The sequence below is a fragment of the Pelobates fuscus genome, chromosome 1 (genome assembly GCF_036172605.1).
Source record: "Pelobates fuscus isolate aPelFus1 chromosome 1, aPelFus1.pri, whole genome shotgun sequence".
Lineage (NCBI taxonomy): Eukaryota > Metazoa > Chordata > Amphibia > Anura > Pelobatidae > Pelobates > Pelobates fuscus.
In genome coordinates this window covers 125565227-125581344 of record NC_086317.1, presented here as the reverse complement: position 1 = coordinate 125581344, position 16118 = coordinate 125565227, and the positions used below count along the sequence as shown (strand labels likewise).

The window sequence follows — 16118 nt, the reverse complement described above, 5'->3', positions numbered from 1 at the left end:
CCCACCCACCGCGCAAGGGTGGGGGCCAGGGGGGGAGGACAGTAGGTCCCCCCCCTTATTGTTTTATTAGGGCCCCCACCCACCGCGCAGGGGTGGGGGCCAGGGGGGGAGGACAGTAGGTTCCCCCCCCCCCTTATTGTTTTATTAGGGCCCCCACCCACCGCTCAGGGGTGGGGGCCAGGGGGGGAGGACAGTAGGTCCCCCCCCCCTTATTGTTTTATTAGGGCCCCCACCCACCGCGCAGGGGTGGGGGCCAGGGGGGGAGGACAGTAGGTCCCCCCCCTTATTGTTTTATTAGGGCCCCCACCCACCGCGCAGGGGTGGGGGCCAGGGGGGGAGGACAGTAGGTCCCCCCCCTTGTCTTATTAGGGCCCCCACCCACCGCTCAGGGGTGGGGGCCAGGGGGGGAGGACAGTAGGTCCCCCCCCTTATTGTTTTATTAGGGCCCCCACCCACCGCGCAGGGGTGGGGGCCGGGGGGGAGGACAATAGGTCCCCCCCCCTTATTGTTTTATTAGGGCCCCCACACACCGCTCAGGGGTGGGGGCCGGGGGGGAGGACAGAAGGTCCCCCCCCCTTATTGTTTTATTAGGGCCCCCACCCACCGCGCAGGGGTGGGGGCCGGGGGGGGGGGACAGTAGGTCCCCCCCTTATTACCATTTTTTTTTTTTTTACAGTGAGCAGCCGAACGGGATTCGGCATGACAGTGCCGCTTTAAGTTATCCCCTATATTTAACAAATATATGTTTGTGAGGTTGGAAAGTACAATTAAATGTAGACATTCTCTGTGTTTAGCTCTGTCTTGGAAATGTGCAGCCACAGGCTGCTCACTGTTTAGTGGACATGCCCCTACTCGCGGTATAGCGAGTAGGGGTATTGGGGAGATTTTAATCTCCCTTGTGCTATTATGGGGGTCATATTGACCCCCATAGAGTGAGGGGGGGACCTGGGGGGCTTATGAAGTGGTGGGGAGCACAGCTCCCCACCGCTTCTGTCTTTACATATTACAAGGAGGGAGCTGCACGCCGGTAGCTCCCTCCTTGTAATAAACTGAACGAACAAACGAACACTGATACACAGTGTTAGTTTGTTCATCTGATTTTTTCTATTCATTCATTCGTCTGTCTGATGAATGAATGAATAGGTGAAATTCCCGTTCGCATGTCCAGGTGTTTCACTGGGCATGTGCGGGAATCTCACAGTCTGTGTAGTGTGGGTAGATGACGTCTCCCACAGGGACTTCACCTACCCACACAAAGATGGCGGCGCCCTGAATAAAGATCGGGGCAGAAGATAAAGAATTAAAAAGAGGTAATGTGGGGGGCTTAGGGGCATTTGGGGGTGACTAGGGGGTCGATTGGATGTAGTGGAGGCGGGAGGGGGGTTAAAAAAAAAACAGGATTCGGCATGACAGTGCCGCTTTAAGATCAGTCATACACAAAACACAGAAAAACTGCAGAAATTCAGTGCTATATTGTTTAACACAGGTTTTAATCAAAAGGGCTTTTATTTAACAAAAAAAAATATCTACAGCAAAGCGTGATACAATTTTTTTTAATTTCTTTGTAATTTCTGACTATTGTTCAAATGAAAAGCTTTTTCTATCAATGTATGTAATTTTATTATGTTTTATTCAAGTTTGCATATGTTTTTTTCCTTTTAATGATAAATTAATAATATATCAATTTAAATGTATTAATCACGGCTTCTGAGAAAGAAAACAAATCCGACAGTACATTGCCAGTCTTATATAATTAAGATGTTATAACACAGGTTGAATAAAAATACATGTTTCAAACATTAATCATGAAGCTGAAGCATTTTACATTTCTGGTTAGAACTAATATATTTTTTGAGAAGTTTGACATTTCTGCACCACAATAGGAGTTCTTCGTACTGGTAAACCATACAGAAGAATTTTGTTTCCATTTTAAAATATTTAATGTATAGTCATTAAATATGAATGCATGCTACCTATGATTCCTCCCTACATATTTTTGTTAAATGACATATGTCATGCCTTAACTATGGTATCCTCGTACTTCCTGGTTCTACGGAGCCTAGCCACACCCCTTTATGACACGGTCTCCCTATTTAATCCGACCGCACCAGCTGATCGACGCTGGATTATTGAACTACGTTCCGTACTCACGAACCGGCTACAACATCGTTGTGAAAGCCCTCTGTTACCGGACCGGACTGGAAGACTTCAAGTTCCCTTCACCTTTCCTCATCCACGACTAAAGCTGAACTCTCTCCATCCAGGATAACCGCCTCTGAGGAGATCTCGGGAACCAGTGTTCTATGTGCCGGAAGCTAAGTAAAACCACTGTGATAAGCGTTACCTTTCAAAGCTGTTATTTCCTGTCTTCAAAGTCCTTCGATAAAACAAAACCGTTACAGCTAACTTCAACTCATACTTTGTCTCAGTTAGCTGCATCTATATCGCTTCAGTTAAAGTCTATGGAACAGCTATTGTAACTTCTTATCACCTAATTCATTAATACTACTAAGAGACTCTTTCTGATTCAGTGTCTGCTAATTACTACCGTTTACTACTTAAAGCTACAGTGCCTGTAATTGTGGACTTCAGTTATCGTTTACTACTTAAAGCTACAGTGCCTATAATTGTGGACTTCAGTTATCGTTTACTACTTAAAGCTACAGTGCCTGTAATTGTGGACTTCAGTTATCGTTTACTACTTAAAGCTACAGTGCCTGTAATTGTGGACTTCAGTTATCGTTTATTAATTAAAGCTACAGTACCTGTAATTGGACTTAAAGTCAATACCTTTTACTTTTGATAATAAATATTCAAACTATAAGAAATCTGCAGTTGTGTTCCTTCATAACAAATGTTTAGACGTGACAACATACTGAAATAAAATAACATACTGACTTTAGATTTGCAGCTAATACGAAAAGCAGGGAAAGCAGGGAATACAATGTAAAAATGAAAATGTCTCCTGATTCCATATATATGGCCAATAACTGTGCATGCACACTGTAAATTATGAGGAAAATTAGACATGTGTGCAATACCTATTTGTGGTGAAGGCAAGTCTCTTTCTAATGAAAATGTAATATTCAGACAATTAAAACCAAGACTGTCGCCAGGGCCATCTTTAAGGAGGGGCAAACGGGGCAGCTGCCCTGGGCCCAGTTACTCATGGGGGGCCCAAAGCAGCTGCCCCGTGGGCCCCGCTGCCTGCAATAAAATTTGTTGTTTTTTTAAATATATCCCTACCTAATGGGCCCGCGGTGCTAGTATTGCGGCTGCACCGGGGCCCGCACACTAAGGGGGCCCACCGGGTGGCCCATACCCTTAGGGCCACCCAGTGAGCATGTTCCAGCAGGGGTCCGGTTGGCGCTGTGGCCCTTTAACAGCGCGACCGGGCCCTTGCTTAACGGCTGCATGGGAGGAAGTGACGTCCGCAAATCACTTCCTCCCACCTCACAGACATCGGGCCGCGCAGGAGGCTGCTGAGCCAGCATCCAGTGAGGAGGGGGAGCAGACCCCCAACTCCCAACTACCCCAGCCAGCACACTGGACCCCAGGGAAGGAAGCCTCTTTCAAAGGTAGGAAACTGAAGAGTGTCTGTCTGTGTGTGTCTGTGTGTCAGTATGTCTGTGTGTGTGTGTGTGTGTGTGTCAGTTTGTCTGTGTGTGTGTGTCAGTATGTATGTCTGTGTGTGTCAGTATGTCTGTCTGTGTGTGTCCGTATGTCTGTCTGTGTATCAGTATTTATGTGTGTCTTTCAGTATGTCTGTCTGTGTGTCAGTATGTATGTATGTGTGTGTGTCAGTATGTATGTCATTGTGTCAGTATGTCTGTGTGTGTTGAATGCAACACCGCTACCCCACACTGCCACTGTCACAACTCACCGCCACTGTCACCCCACAATGTCACTGTCACCCCACACCGCCACTGTCACCCCACACTGCCACAGTTTCACATAAAGTAAAATATAAGGGGAGTTGGAGGCTTTCCATGTTAATGCATTCTTTGCGGTGTTATAAATGGTTTGTTTTTCTGACAATCAGATGAGAAACACGGAATTACCAAGCCAGGAAATGGGGTAAACTGAGAATAAATTGCAAAGTTTAGGCTGAAATACCCAGACCGCGTAAAAATTCTATATCTCAGTTACATAATTGAGTGTGTCAGTATGTATGTCTTTGTGTGTGTCAGTATGTATGTGTGTGTGTCAGTATGTATGTATGTCTGTGTGTGTGTCAGTATGTATGTGTCAGTCAGTATATGTCTGTGTGTGTGTCAGTATGTCTGTGAGTGTGTCAGTATGTATGTGTCAGTCAGTATATGTCTGTGTGTCAGTTTGTATGTCTCTGTGTGTGTCAGTATGTATGTCTGTGTGTATGTCAGAATGTCTGTGTGTGTCAGTTTGTGTGTCTGTATGTATGTCGGTGTGCCAGACAGTATGTCTGTGTATGTGTCAGTATGTATGTCTGTCACAGTGTCAGTATGTCTGTCACAGTGTCAGTATGTCTGTCACAGTGTCTGTGTGTGTGTGTGTCAGTGTGTATCTGTATGTTGTCAGTATGTATGTATCTGTGTGTGTGCCAGTGTGTATACCTGTGCATGTATCTGTATGTAGCCAATGTGTGTATCTGCAGGTGTGTCAGTGTTTGTATCTGCATTTGTCATGTTATGTATCTGTGTGTCTGTATGTTGTCATTGTGTGTGTCTGTGTATCTGTATGTTGTCAGTGTATCTGCGTATGTGTCAGTGTGTGCATCTGTGTGCATGTGTGCCAGGTTGTGTGTCTGTATGTGTGTGTGTCAGTGTGTGTAAATGTGTCTGTATAGCTGCATCTGTATGATTGTGTATATCTGTGTATCTGCAAGTGTTTCTGTGTGTGTATGTGTATCACAGTGTGTGTGTGTATTTGTGACAGTGCATGTGTATTTGTGCATACATCTCAGCATTCAACACTACACGCAAATACACACCTGCATTCAAATTTCAACACTACATATATACACACCTCTTTTTTTAAACAACAAAATTATATATAAACACACCAGTGTATTCATAAACCAACACTACACATAAATGCATACTTGCATTTAAATGCCATCTCCACATACAAACACACCCCTACATTCACACAAACATACTCCATACAAAAACATGCTTACACTCAAACACACAAATACTGCTCAGTGCTAAATACAACCCTGCATGCATGGGAAAATGGTAGCGCCCCAGCTGTCAAAGCATTGTTGGAGTTGCATGACAGATGGGGATCTACCTTTTGCCCCCTCTTGCCCAAAATAATTCATGCACCAGAGCCCTCTCTACTTTACGTCCGCCTCTGCGTTGGGGTGGGGGGCATGATTGCATGCCAGGGAGGGGACGACAGGGTTCAGGGGGCCCAAGCAAATGTTTGCCCAGGGTCCAATCCATATTAAAGACGGCCCTGACTGTCGCCATTGTGTGTGCACTTGCCATAATGCCTTTAGGTTTATTTCTATGGCATAGTGCTCATGCTGCAGTTCTAGCAGATACCATAAGTTTGTGACGTCATTAGAAAAAAATCCCTCTAAGCTAAACCCAGTACAACTAGCTCTAATGAATAATAGCTTCCCCAAATCCAAACAAATTAGTAGTGCATGGTTGCCAATTGGCCATGCCCTTCCACATAACTCGTTGCTTGCGCTTCCACCTCCTTGCTTCTTGGCAGTCGACCTTACTCCTAACGGCTAGTCATGCACTCTTCAGTTCAGCTAGCCTTCTCTTATATAGTTTTATTAGCTGCTGCTATCCACAGACACATAATGAGGTTTGTAGGCCATGCCACCATGGGGGTAGCAGACATGGTCACACATTTGCAGCCTACATACTGTTAACATTCACTCTCAACCATTGGTGTGTATGACATTGCTGAACCTGAGTGTAATAATTTTAAACCTGTTCTAACTTCCTTCCAGAGCAATGTTATTGTCATATCCAGTTGCATCAAATTGCTAACAAGCCACAACCAACCAAGGACTCAACCTTCAAACCAGGACAAATATGTGCTAACAAGACATTGCACAAAAGAGACAACCTCAGCGATGAAGATCAACTACTTGCCGTACCAACCAGTGTCACACTTAGCATCCCATTCAAGGTGTATTTAAAAGGAGAAAGTAACACAATTATCAGTTTAAGTGTCTTGTTAAATTCTTACCTCTTCGTTCGTATACCAATAGAGAGAGCTATCTTTTAGAACAAACCAATACTTTTTCCATTTCTGGGAGAAGTAGCTTTTTGCATCTTTCTTTTTCCAAAGCCATCCTTCACAATCACCTCGTCCCAAGTCCTTGCACGATATACGTCTTTTACTTTTGCCGGGAACAGAACCTTGGAGAAGGTAATGCAGATGGATACATTGTCATTTGTTTTGCAAAACTGTGTTTTTAGTAATATCATAATTCCTCAAATATGCTATATCAATTCAATATAGTAGAGAATTAAATACATAGAAATATAACACATACTATGAAACTTTGGTAGACCAGTGATACCATGCAGTTTGCATTCTAAAAGGAGTATAAAACAATGTTTTGAGTTTTCATTAAATTCATGCTCTGTTTCGGCAGCCAAACACTGATATGCCATATCTATGAAGTGTTAATATCACCAAAGAGAAATGCTTTTTTTTTGGGGGGGGGGGGGGGGGGGGGTTGGGGGGGAGGGGGTCTAGGGGGCTGGTAAGGGGATGTTTAAATACGCAATAATGTAAGTTTTATTGCTGTGGATAAGTTCATACATTTGTCTTCTGGTCAGTTTCATTATGGTGAGAATAGTATTGTATTATTTAAAAGATCTTGTGAAAACATTTTGCCTCTTAACAGGAAAAATAAATATATTATTTCTTGCATATTGTGCTAGCTGAACAGCAGTACAGATCAGGAAATATTGTTGAGTGTAATGTAGTCATGCCATGTTCTGTTCTTGAGTTTGGCTGCCAGAAGGCCACTTGGATGTTTCGTGGGCATGCATGATGTGAATTTGGAATACTTTGTAGTTTGTCGTGGAATATTTTGTTATTAGGACAGATGGCAAAGGAACTTGTACAATTTATTGATACATGAAATTATATATAACTAGTTCGATGCGAAGCCTGGCAAATGATGATATTATTTTTAAATATACTTTCACCTTTTTTTATTTCACTAAATTGATATTTTTTGTGGTCTCTAACTGTGAGATAAGGAAAAAAAAATCTTGGACATTATAACAGATTTAGCAAGAAAACAGACAAGAAGTGAAGTGTCTGCTACAAACTAAACCTGCTAGCATTTAGACTATAGGAGTATATAGATCACGGGATGAGTAATTTATCTGTCAAATTAAAATGGTACTTCATCATATCCGGTAATGCCCATTTAAGAAAAATAGATTAATTTAATATGTGGATTAGTTGGTTGAATCAAGACAGCAGCTCATATTAATGATTGGAGTTACACTATAATACTGCAAACTATTTTTGCAAAACATGTACAAGCAATTATATTTTCAGATTTTATATACCTTTACATTTTTGCAGCAAAAATAATGATGTTAATATATTGTATGTTTTATTAGATTACTAATAGCAATAGGGTGCTTGAGAATTAGAAAAGTTATAATTAGGGTAGAATTTTCAATCTCATAGCCACAAGGGCTTAATAATTTCAGGACTACAAGGTCGCCGAAATTATTATATGCGCATTGAAAATAGTTTCACTCGACTATTGATACAGCCCTGGTGGGGCGGATATGTTTTGGGAAGAAAAGCACAATTTGTACAGAGGTTAGAAGAATAAATACAAAATCTATTTTAATGGATTCTTCCCATCTGCAATAAGAGGGTTTTAAAAATACTTCCATTTGAAGTTTCTGAGGTTTAGAAACCTGTCGCAATCATCTGAAATGAGATTGTAAAAATACTTCAATTTAAAGTTTCTAAGTTTTAGAAGCTTGATGCAATCCTAATACCATTTACTTCACACAGATATCAGATAGCTAAATCTAGGTTTTTTTTTTAGCACGTTACCTTTGTTCCTTTTCTTGGATTTATGCTGCAAAGACGATTGTTGAAATGTCTGTAAATATAAAAAAAGCAAAAAAAAATAAGCATCTAATTTACTAGATTTTTTGTATTATTTCACATTTTTAACAACTTTTACCAGGAGCATAATTTACCCATTAGTTGTTAGATTTCTAATCTTTTGTTATTTGAATGCTTTAAACAAGTCATCTTGAGTGATCAACTGGTAAGAATTTCATGAGAACCATATTTTAGCACAGACAAGTAAACTTTTATCTCAATCTTTTTCAGTGGAATAATTTTGAAGAGCACAGCACTCACAAGCAAGTGATTTCATGTATTGAATAAATTGGGAGAAAATGTTCTCAGAATTTGGCCAGGAAAAGTATTAAAGATTTTGCTCGTCATCAAACAGATCACTCTTTTATCTCTATGAAAGAGTTGTAAATTTTGATTACAAATAACTGAGTTTCAGAAATTATAATTAAGACAAACTTTCAAGTATTAAAAAGCTGAAGCAGCTTAAGGTTAAGCTTTCATACCTTGATTATTCTTGTGCAATACCATAGCAAATTTAACTTTTATTATTTCTTTTTATATTTTTTTTTTCCGCATTGTATACCTGACCTTTCTGTCACAGCAAGAAGATGCCATACAAATAATTTTAAGCCTAACTACATTCCTCCCAACTCTGGTGTTCAGAGAAGTGGGGTGCCGAGAGGGCTGTAATGGGGACGGGGCTAGAGAAGTGATTGCATAGCTGGTTCCACCACAAATAGGGCATCCTTGCCTAGAAAGGAGGCAGGTCGGTCCAAATTACTGGCAGGTCAGTCTGTCGTGAATCATCTGAGGCCCGTCTACTGACCATGTATGTTCGCTGTTACAGTACTCTTTGCAGGATCCTAGTGCCCTGAACGTAACGATTCCCTCGCACTATGCTTGTTGCTGACAGCTCCCTTGTGTCCCAATAACTGGGACACCAGGGAACCTAGTTGTTACGTGGGACAAGACACACAAATCAAGACTTTCCTGCCAAAAATCGGGATGGTTGGTAGGCATCCTATTGTGCAATGCACGCGGAGGCCTAAACTATGAAGCAATACGGTGGTTTAATGTGATTGAAATTAATTATAACTGGACATTGTATTTTCAATATTTGAATCTTGAAAAAGAAAGATTTAAAAATGAAAAAAAGGACAAAGACGTGCTCTGCAGGTTAATAATTAATATTCCTCCTATACTTTGAAGAGAAAAGAAGTGGATAACAAAATCAGATGTAAGTGCTTAAATTTACAGCAAAAGTACTGTGTCCTTTCAATACCTTTTAACCTAACAGCATATGCTGTTCTTCGAAAACAGGTTGTAATTGCTTAGCTGTGAAGGAAATGTGAGCTACTGACAGACGATTAATGTGCTGAAAAATGCTCTCTTCATCTCCTACAGACCAAAGTAGTTCAGCGAGGTGCCATTCATCTGTTTTTCAATGTAATATAAAATATTCCCTTTTAGCCTGTCAGTAATAGAGATTTAATTTAACAAAATGTGATTTATACTGCCTTTTTGGGTTAATTCTGATGAAGAACGCTAAGAGACATCCATGAAGTGACAGCTCATAGATAATACAACATGCAGTGTTGTGTGAATGATGATATATAGTTTTTCCAGATGTCATCACACTTCTAAAAACACTGCCCAGGAAACCGTGATTTACAACAGCAGGTAATGTCTGCACACAAGATCACTTGAAACAACAACATAGGAAAATTCAAACTCAGTATTCCAAAGAAGAGGAAAATATTTTATAGAATATGCATTGGAAAACTATTGAAAAAAAACAGCTGAGGTGTGGATTTATATTATTTGATTTATTTTGTCACACATATATTATAATATTTTCACCCTTCTTTGAAATCTGGATTTTTACTATATCTTTGCTATGAGTGGTTGATGTGGTGAATGAAATTTTCCTGTTCAGTGGGATTTAAAGTCCGTGCACCCCCATGCAACAAAGTTAAACCTGTATTTTTCCTCCCCATCTGGTCTTGGAGGAGTAGTTCTTTATATAGTTTGAATCTTTGTGATGTTTTATTAAATGGATACTATAGGCTCCGAAATTCTCTGCCATTTAGGCGGTAAATCACTTTATTTATATAGCCTTAGTCATACTTCCCCGCATGCAACTTGTACAGCCTTCCTAAACACTTCCTGTAAAAAGTAATCTAATGTCTAAACTTCCTTTATTGATCACATGATCCAATTCTTATGTTCACATCCCCATTGAAGGGACTTTTAATGGTGGACAGGGGCCATCATGGGTACTCTGACTGGTGTACGCCTACGCAGGCCCATATGCAGCAAACTGTGATGCACTGTGTGACAGCTGCTTCATCGGTTGTTTTTCATTGTACCACTTTTGGTAGGTACTAGACACTGCATACAGGGAACACCCCACAAGACAGTTTTGGAGATGCTCTGACCCAGTCATCTACCATCTTTATTTGGCCCTTGTCAAAGTTACGCAGATCTTTTCGATTGCCCATTTGTCCTGCTTCCAACACATAAAGAGCTGACTGTTCATTTGTTGCCAAATATATCCCACCCCGTGACAGGTGCCATTTTGACTATGTAATCAATGTTATTTACTTCACCTGTCAGTGGTTTTAATGTTGTGGCTGATCAGTGCACGGTCCATTTATTGTGGAGAGAGAACACAGTATTCCCTTAGATGGATTTGGATGAATAGAATTAATCGTGAGTTAGTCTCTAGCACTATAATACAATAATTTTTTTTCTTCATTTATGTAGAAATCCTATTACAGGAATGCCTCAAGCAATTAATCATTGTTACATGAACAAGAGCAGTATGCAGGTGACAGTTCTACTTTCTTTAAAATAATACATTATAGAGGACAGACATCCTGCAGTCTCATGTCTCTATTACCAAATATACTTTGAAAAATGCACATTATATTTTCCATTTAAAATCTCCTTGCATACATGAAAAGGTACATTAAATGATGTAATCCTTATATTGTTCAACAAGATTACATTATTTCATGTAGGTAAAAAAATATATATATATAAAATACTCAACAAATATTGTGCTATAAAGTGCCTGCAGGCTTTTCTTTAAAAAAAAAAAAAAAATATATATATATATTTGGGGGTGGATGGGAATTTGGCATATGCCTCCCTAAACCATATTACATAGTTCTGATCCACTGCCCATTGGTGGGGGCACGGAGTGGACAAAAGCATGCTTTTGCTAGCAAGAGCAGAACTGGCAGCCACCATATAGTGAAACAAACAAACAATATCTTTAATATAAATTAAAAAAAAAAAAAACAAAAACAAAAACAAAATCCGAGCATTTAATGAAAAAAAAGATTAATGCACACTATGGGTAACTTTTTATATTTTATTCAAAGGCGTAGATTACAGAGAAGTGACAACTCCTCTTTCAGGTTAATAGAATTAAGTGTGTAAAATTCTCCTATTTTTAAGCTTGGCTATTTAGCTAATTTTTTTTTAATTATCTACAATTAGTGAATAAAGTCAAGCAGGGTTAATTATTAAAGGTTCACTATAGGGTCAGGAACACAAACATGTATTCCTGACCCTATGGTGTTAAAACCACCATCTAGCCCCCTGGGCCCCTCATGCCTCCATAAATATAGTAAAAATCTTACTGTATTCAAGCTTGAAGCGGTAACTCTGCATGCTGTTAGACTCAGAAAAACAAGCAGTGTGCTGACATCATCAGAAGTGGTAGCCTGATCCAATCACAGTGCTTGCCCATAGGATTGGCTGAGACTGACAAGGAGATAGATCGGGAGCAGAGCCAACATGATTCAAACACAGCCCTGGCCAATCAGCATCTCCTCATAGAGATGAATTGAATCAATGAATCTCTATGAGGAAAGTTCAGTGTCTGCGTGCAGAGGGAGGAGATACTGAATGTTTGGATGCATTATATGCAGCCATGACCCAGGAAGGATCTCTAACAGCCTTCTGAGGAGTGGCCAGTGAAGTTATCCCTGGGCTGTAATGTAAACACTGCATTTTCTCTGAAAAGACCGTGTTTACAGCAAAAATCCTGAAGGCAATGATTCTACTCACCAAAACAAATTCAGTAAGCTGTAGTTGGTCTGGTGACTATAGTGTCCCTTTAAACTAGAAAACAAGGCTAATCTAGCCGATTTAGAAAAAATCTGTAACGCAGCCATTTGTAAAATGTGTAATAGCCTTATTTAATTCTAACAGACTGAGAGTGAGAAACCCTGATACATATTTTATTGCAATTTCTCTTACTTTTAAAATTTGTCACTGTGAAATATGATCAGCTATTCTGCTTCAGTGCATTTCCTTGACTGCTGCTCTGTTCCTTTTAATGAAAATGCAAACCAAAATGACAGAATATAGAGAAAAATGGTAAATATATTTATACTCTCATGTTCTAGAATAAGAACATATACAGGAGGTTTGCTAGATTTAGATTTTTAAGCATAGTCCTCCCACACTGTTATTTCCTCTGGTCTGAAAAACGCTTCACGCCCACGCCTCCCTCTGGGTTCACAGAATTTTTTTTTTAACCAAGGAAAAATTAGATCATTTTCTCATCTCAGTGACATAGCTTAATGAGATATCAGCTTCTTTGTATAAATAGCTGAGTTCAAAAAGCAAAGCATAAATACATGTGTACTGCCAAATGTACACAGGCACTTGACAGATCAGAATATTACATAAACCCCAGAAAGTATTGATTGCGCTTAATCATTGTCATATTACTTTATTATATAACATCAAGCCATCTGTCTATTTCATCTTCTTCCCTACACTTTTACACCCACTAGAAACCTGTTTCTGTATACAAATATATTTTACCCACTTTTTATTAAATGTCCTGATATCCAATTATTTTTCTTCCTCGATTAGCTCCAATAGACAATCTACAAAACCATATAAATTGTGCACTGTGTGATATGCTAAGCTAATTTGCGATAACATAAGAGGTAAATGAAGGTTTTTTTTTATTTTTATATTTGGAATGGGCCTCTTGATTTAATTAAAGGGACACTATTGTCACCAGAACAACTGCAGCTTAATGTAGTGCTTCTTGTGTCTATAGGCCAACCCTGCAGTTTTGTTACACATGTGCACTTGCTTTCCAATGCTTCCTCAATAGGAAAGCATTGGATTGGCTGGCAGCATCAATCTTGAGCCAGGGAGGCAAGGCAGCAGCGCAAAGTATTTAGGTAAATCTCACAGTTTCACTATTAAAAGAGACACTATAGGCACCCGGACCATCTCAATTAAGTAGTCTGGCTACAGAGTCCCTGTTCCCTGTCCCCTTATCCCTGTAATGTAAATGCAATGTTATCCCTGTAATGTTTTACAAATTGCATTGTTTACATTGCAGTACTAGGACTGTTTCTCGTGGCTGTCTACTAGACAGTCACTAGAAGCGTTTCCAGGAGTTTCATGACATTTGACTCCGTGAAACGACACTGGACATCCTGAGAACCAGCATCATGGAAAACCCCAGAGGAAACCATTCAGGCTCACCACACACGCATTAGGTGCACCACCGGATGATGCTGGAGGAGTTGGGGCCGCAACTCAGCGCTGAGGGCAGGCCCAGACTAGCCATCGGGCACACCGGGCCAATACCCGGTGGGCCTTGATGTCCATGGGCCAAGTCCAGCAGGGGAGATCACAGGATCTCCCTGGCCGGTCCATGCAGGACCAGCACTATCCGAGTGCCGGACCCGCTGTTATGGAGTGTGATGCGGCCGCCGGCTGGGGAGGGAGCCAGCCAGGAGAGGAACCTGGAGGAGCTCTATCTTGTAGCTCCGCTGGGTTTCTCCCATGAGATCTGGAGCGTTGCCATGGCACAGGCTAGAGTTCACTCACCACTAGCACTACCAGGGATGGCAGGAGCACGGTCCCCACTCGCAAAAGGTAAGAAAAGAGGGGGGAAACAATCAATGCTTTTATATATATATATATATATATATATATATATATATTTATATTGATAATAACCTGGACCCCCCCAACACACAGGCCCTCCAAACATATTCACACACCAGCACCTCCCCCCCCCACACACACAGCACCCCTGGCACTCACAGCACCCTCACTCACACATACTGAACCCCTGACACTCACAGCACCCCTGACACTCACAGCACCCTCACTAACACACACACTGCACCCCTGACACTCACAGCACCCTCACACACACACGCACATAGCAACTTCACTCAAACACAGCACCCTCACACCCATACTGCAACCCTCTTGCACACACACACTACACCCTTACACACACACACACACACAGTACCCTCACACACACACACACACACACACTGCAACCGTCTTGCACACACACACACTACACCCCTCACACACACACACACACACACACACACACACTGCAACCGTCTTGCACACACACTACACCCCTCACACACACCCACCCACACACACACTGCAAAATACTCTTTCCTGGCATTTTTGTCTCCTGGAATCCCATCTATGAAGACACCAGAAAAAAATTTCAAGCAAACACAGTGCAAGCATGTTATTAAATTTGCTTCTGCTGTGCAGAACAAATACAGGGCATTTTTCTCATGCTAGAGCTCTTCAAATGGTCTGCCCTGGAAGAGCATTAAACCAAAATGCTCACTTTGTGATGGGGCGTGCTTGTCATTGTTGATGACAATACACACCCTATCTGGCCCGCCCCCTTTTCAGTGGGCCGCTGTAATTAAAAAATGACCAGGCCGAATTTTCTGTACTGTTATACTCAGGAGACATCCCTAAACACAAATATTAGTGTTTTAAACCAGTAAAACATATAACAACAATGATATACACTTGATCATCTGAGTTAAGGAGGCAGAGCTTCCCTGAGGAGTCCAAGGCTGAGAGGGATAAATGGTAAGTAAATAGATTTTTGTCTTCCTACAGGTGGGGGTCAGTAACCTAAACTGCTCCTTGGCATTTTTTTTATTCTTACTCTATAGCATTCCTTTAAACTGACATTTACAATCTGCTTTGCAATTCACTGCAACTTAAATGGATACTGTGGGCACCCAGACCGCTTTATCATATTAAAGTGGTCTGGGTGCCAACTCCCATCACCCTTAACCCTGCAGGTGTAATTATTGCAGTTTTTATAAACTGCAATAATTACTTTGCAGGGTTAACTTCTACCAAACAGCAGCCACTAGAGGGACTTTTGGCCGTCTAAACAACGCTGGACGTCCTCACGCTAGGTATGCACATCCCCATAGGAAAGCATTAAATAATGCTTTCCTATGGGGAGATCCTAATATGAGCGTGGCCACTGCAGCGCATTCGCATTAGGTCTCCCCAGCCGGTGGACGTTGGCAGGGGAGCTTGGGCAGAGCCTGACCCAGCGCAGAGGGACATGGATTCAGGTAAGTGTCTGATGGGGTTTTAGCCCCTTTAGTGACATGGGATGGAGGGCGGGAGGGAGGGGGGCACTCCAGGATTCCACAGTGCCAGGAAAATGGGTTTGTTTTACTGGCATTAAAAATCACTTTAATGGTTAGTGATTGAGCTATAATACATATCAATACGCAAGTACAATATTTTCAATAAAATTTAGCCATTGATACCCCAGTTACAAGCATCCACAGATAAAGGGGTATATTTACTTATTAACAAATTATTATGGATTTGTAAAATCTAGGTCAAAATACCCTAGCTGTAAAAATATTCAGACTCTGCGTAAGCTCCCTTCTAAAATTAAAATTTTTAACATGACCTAAGCTAACACGGTTTTGCAATCTTGTACTAAATGTTGACTAATAAATTACACACCATGAAGAAATTCTGCTTTCTTAGCAAGTAAAACAATATACAATAAAATAAAACAAAAAAGGTGGCAATTTCAAGAAGCATTTGATGAACAAAACAAGTAGACAGCCTTTCAGTTTCTGTCAAATCAGGTTAGAAAATTGTAGTTTCACATTTATGTCGTACTGTGTATGCCTACAGGATATATGTCAGTGCTTTACCTCAGTATAGATTTGAAAGCAACCTTG

The 16118-nt window shown here is 40.9% G+C and overlaps 1 protein-coding gene across 1 annotated transcript in view; it reads right to left on the bottom strand.

The window, feature by feature from the left end:
• CNKSR2 (connector enhancer of kinase suppressor of Ras 2) overlaps positions 1-16118 on the bottom strand; it is a 354304-nt gene that overhangs the window by 88001 nt on the left and 250185 nt on the right. Inside the window, exons 16-17 of the mRNA XM_063450253.1 lie at positions 8044-8092; positions 6193-6365 (exon numbers count right to left, since the gene is read on the bottom strand). Coding sequence (XP_063306323.1) covers positions 6193-6365; positions 8044-8092 — 222 coding nt within the window. The remainder of the gene's footprint in view (positions 1-6192; positions 6366-8043; positions 8093-16118) is intronic.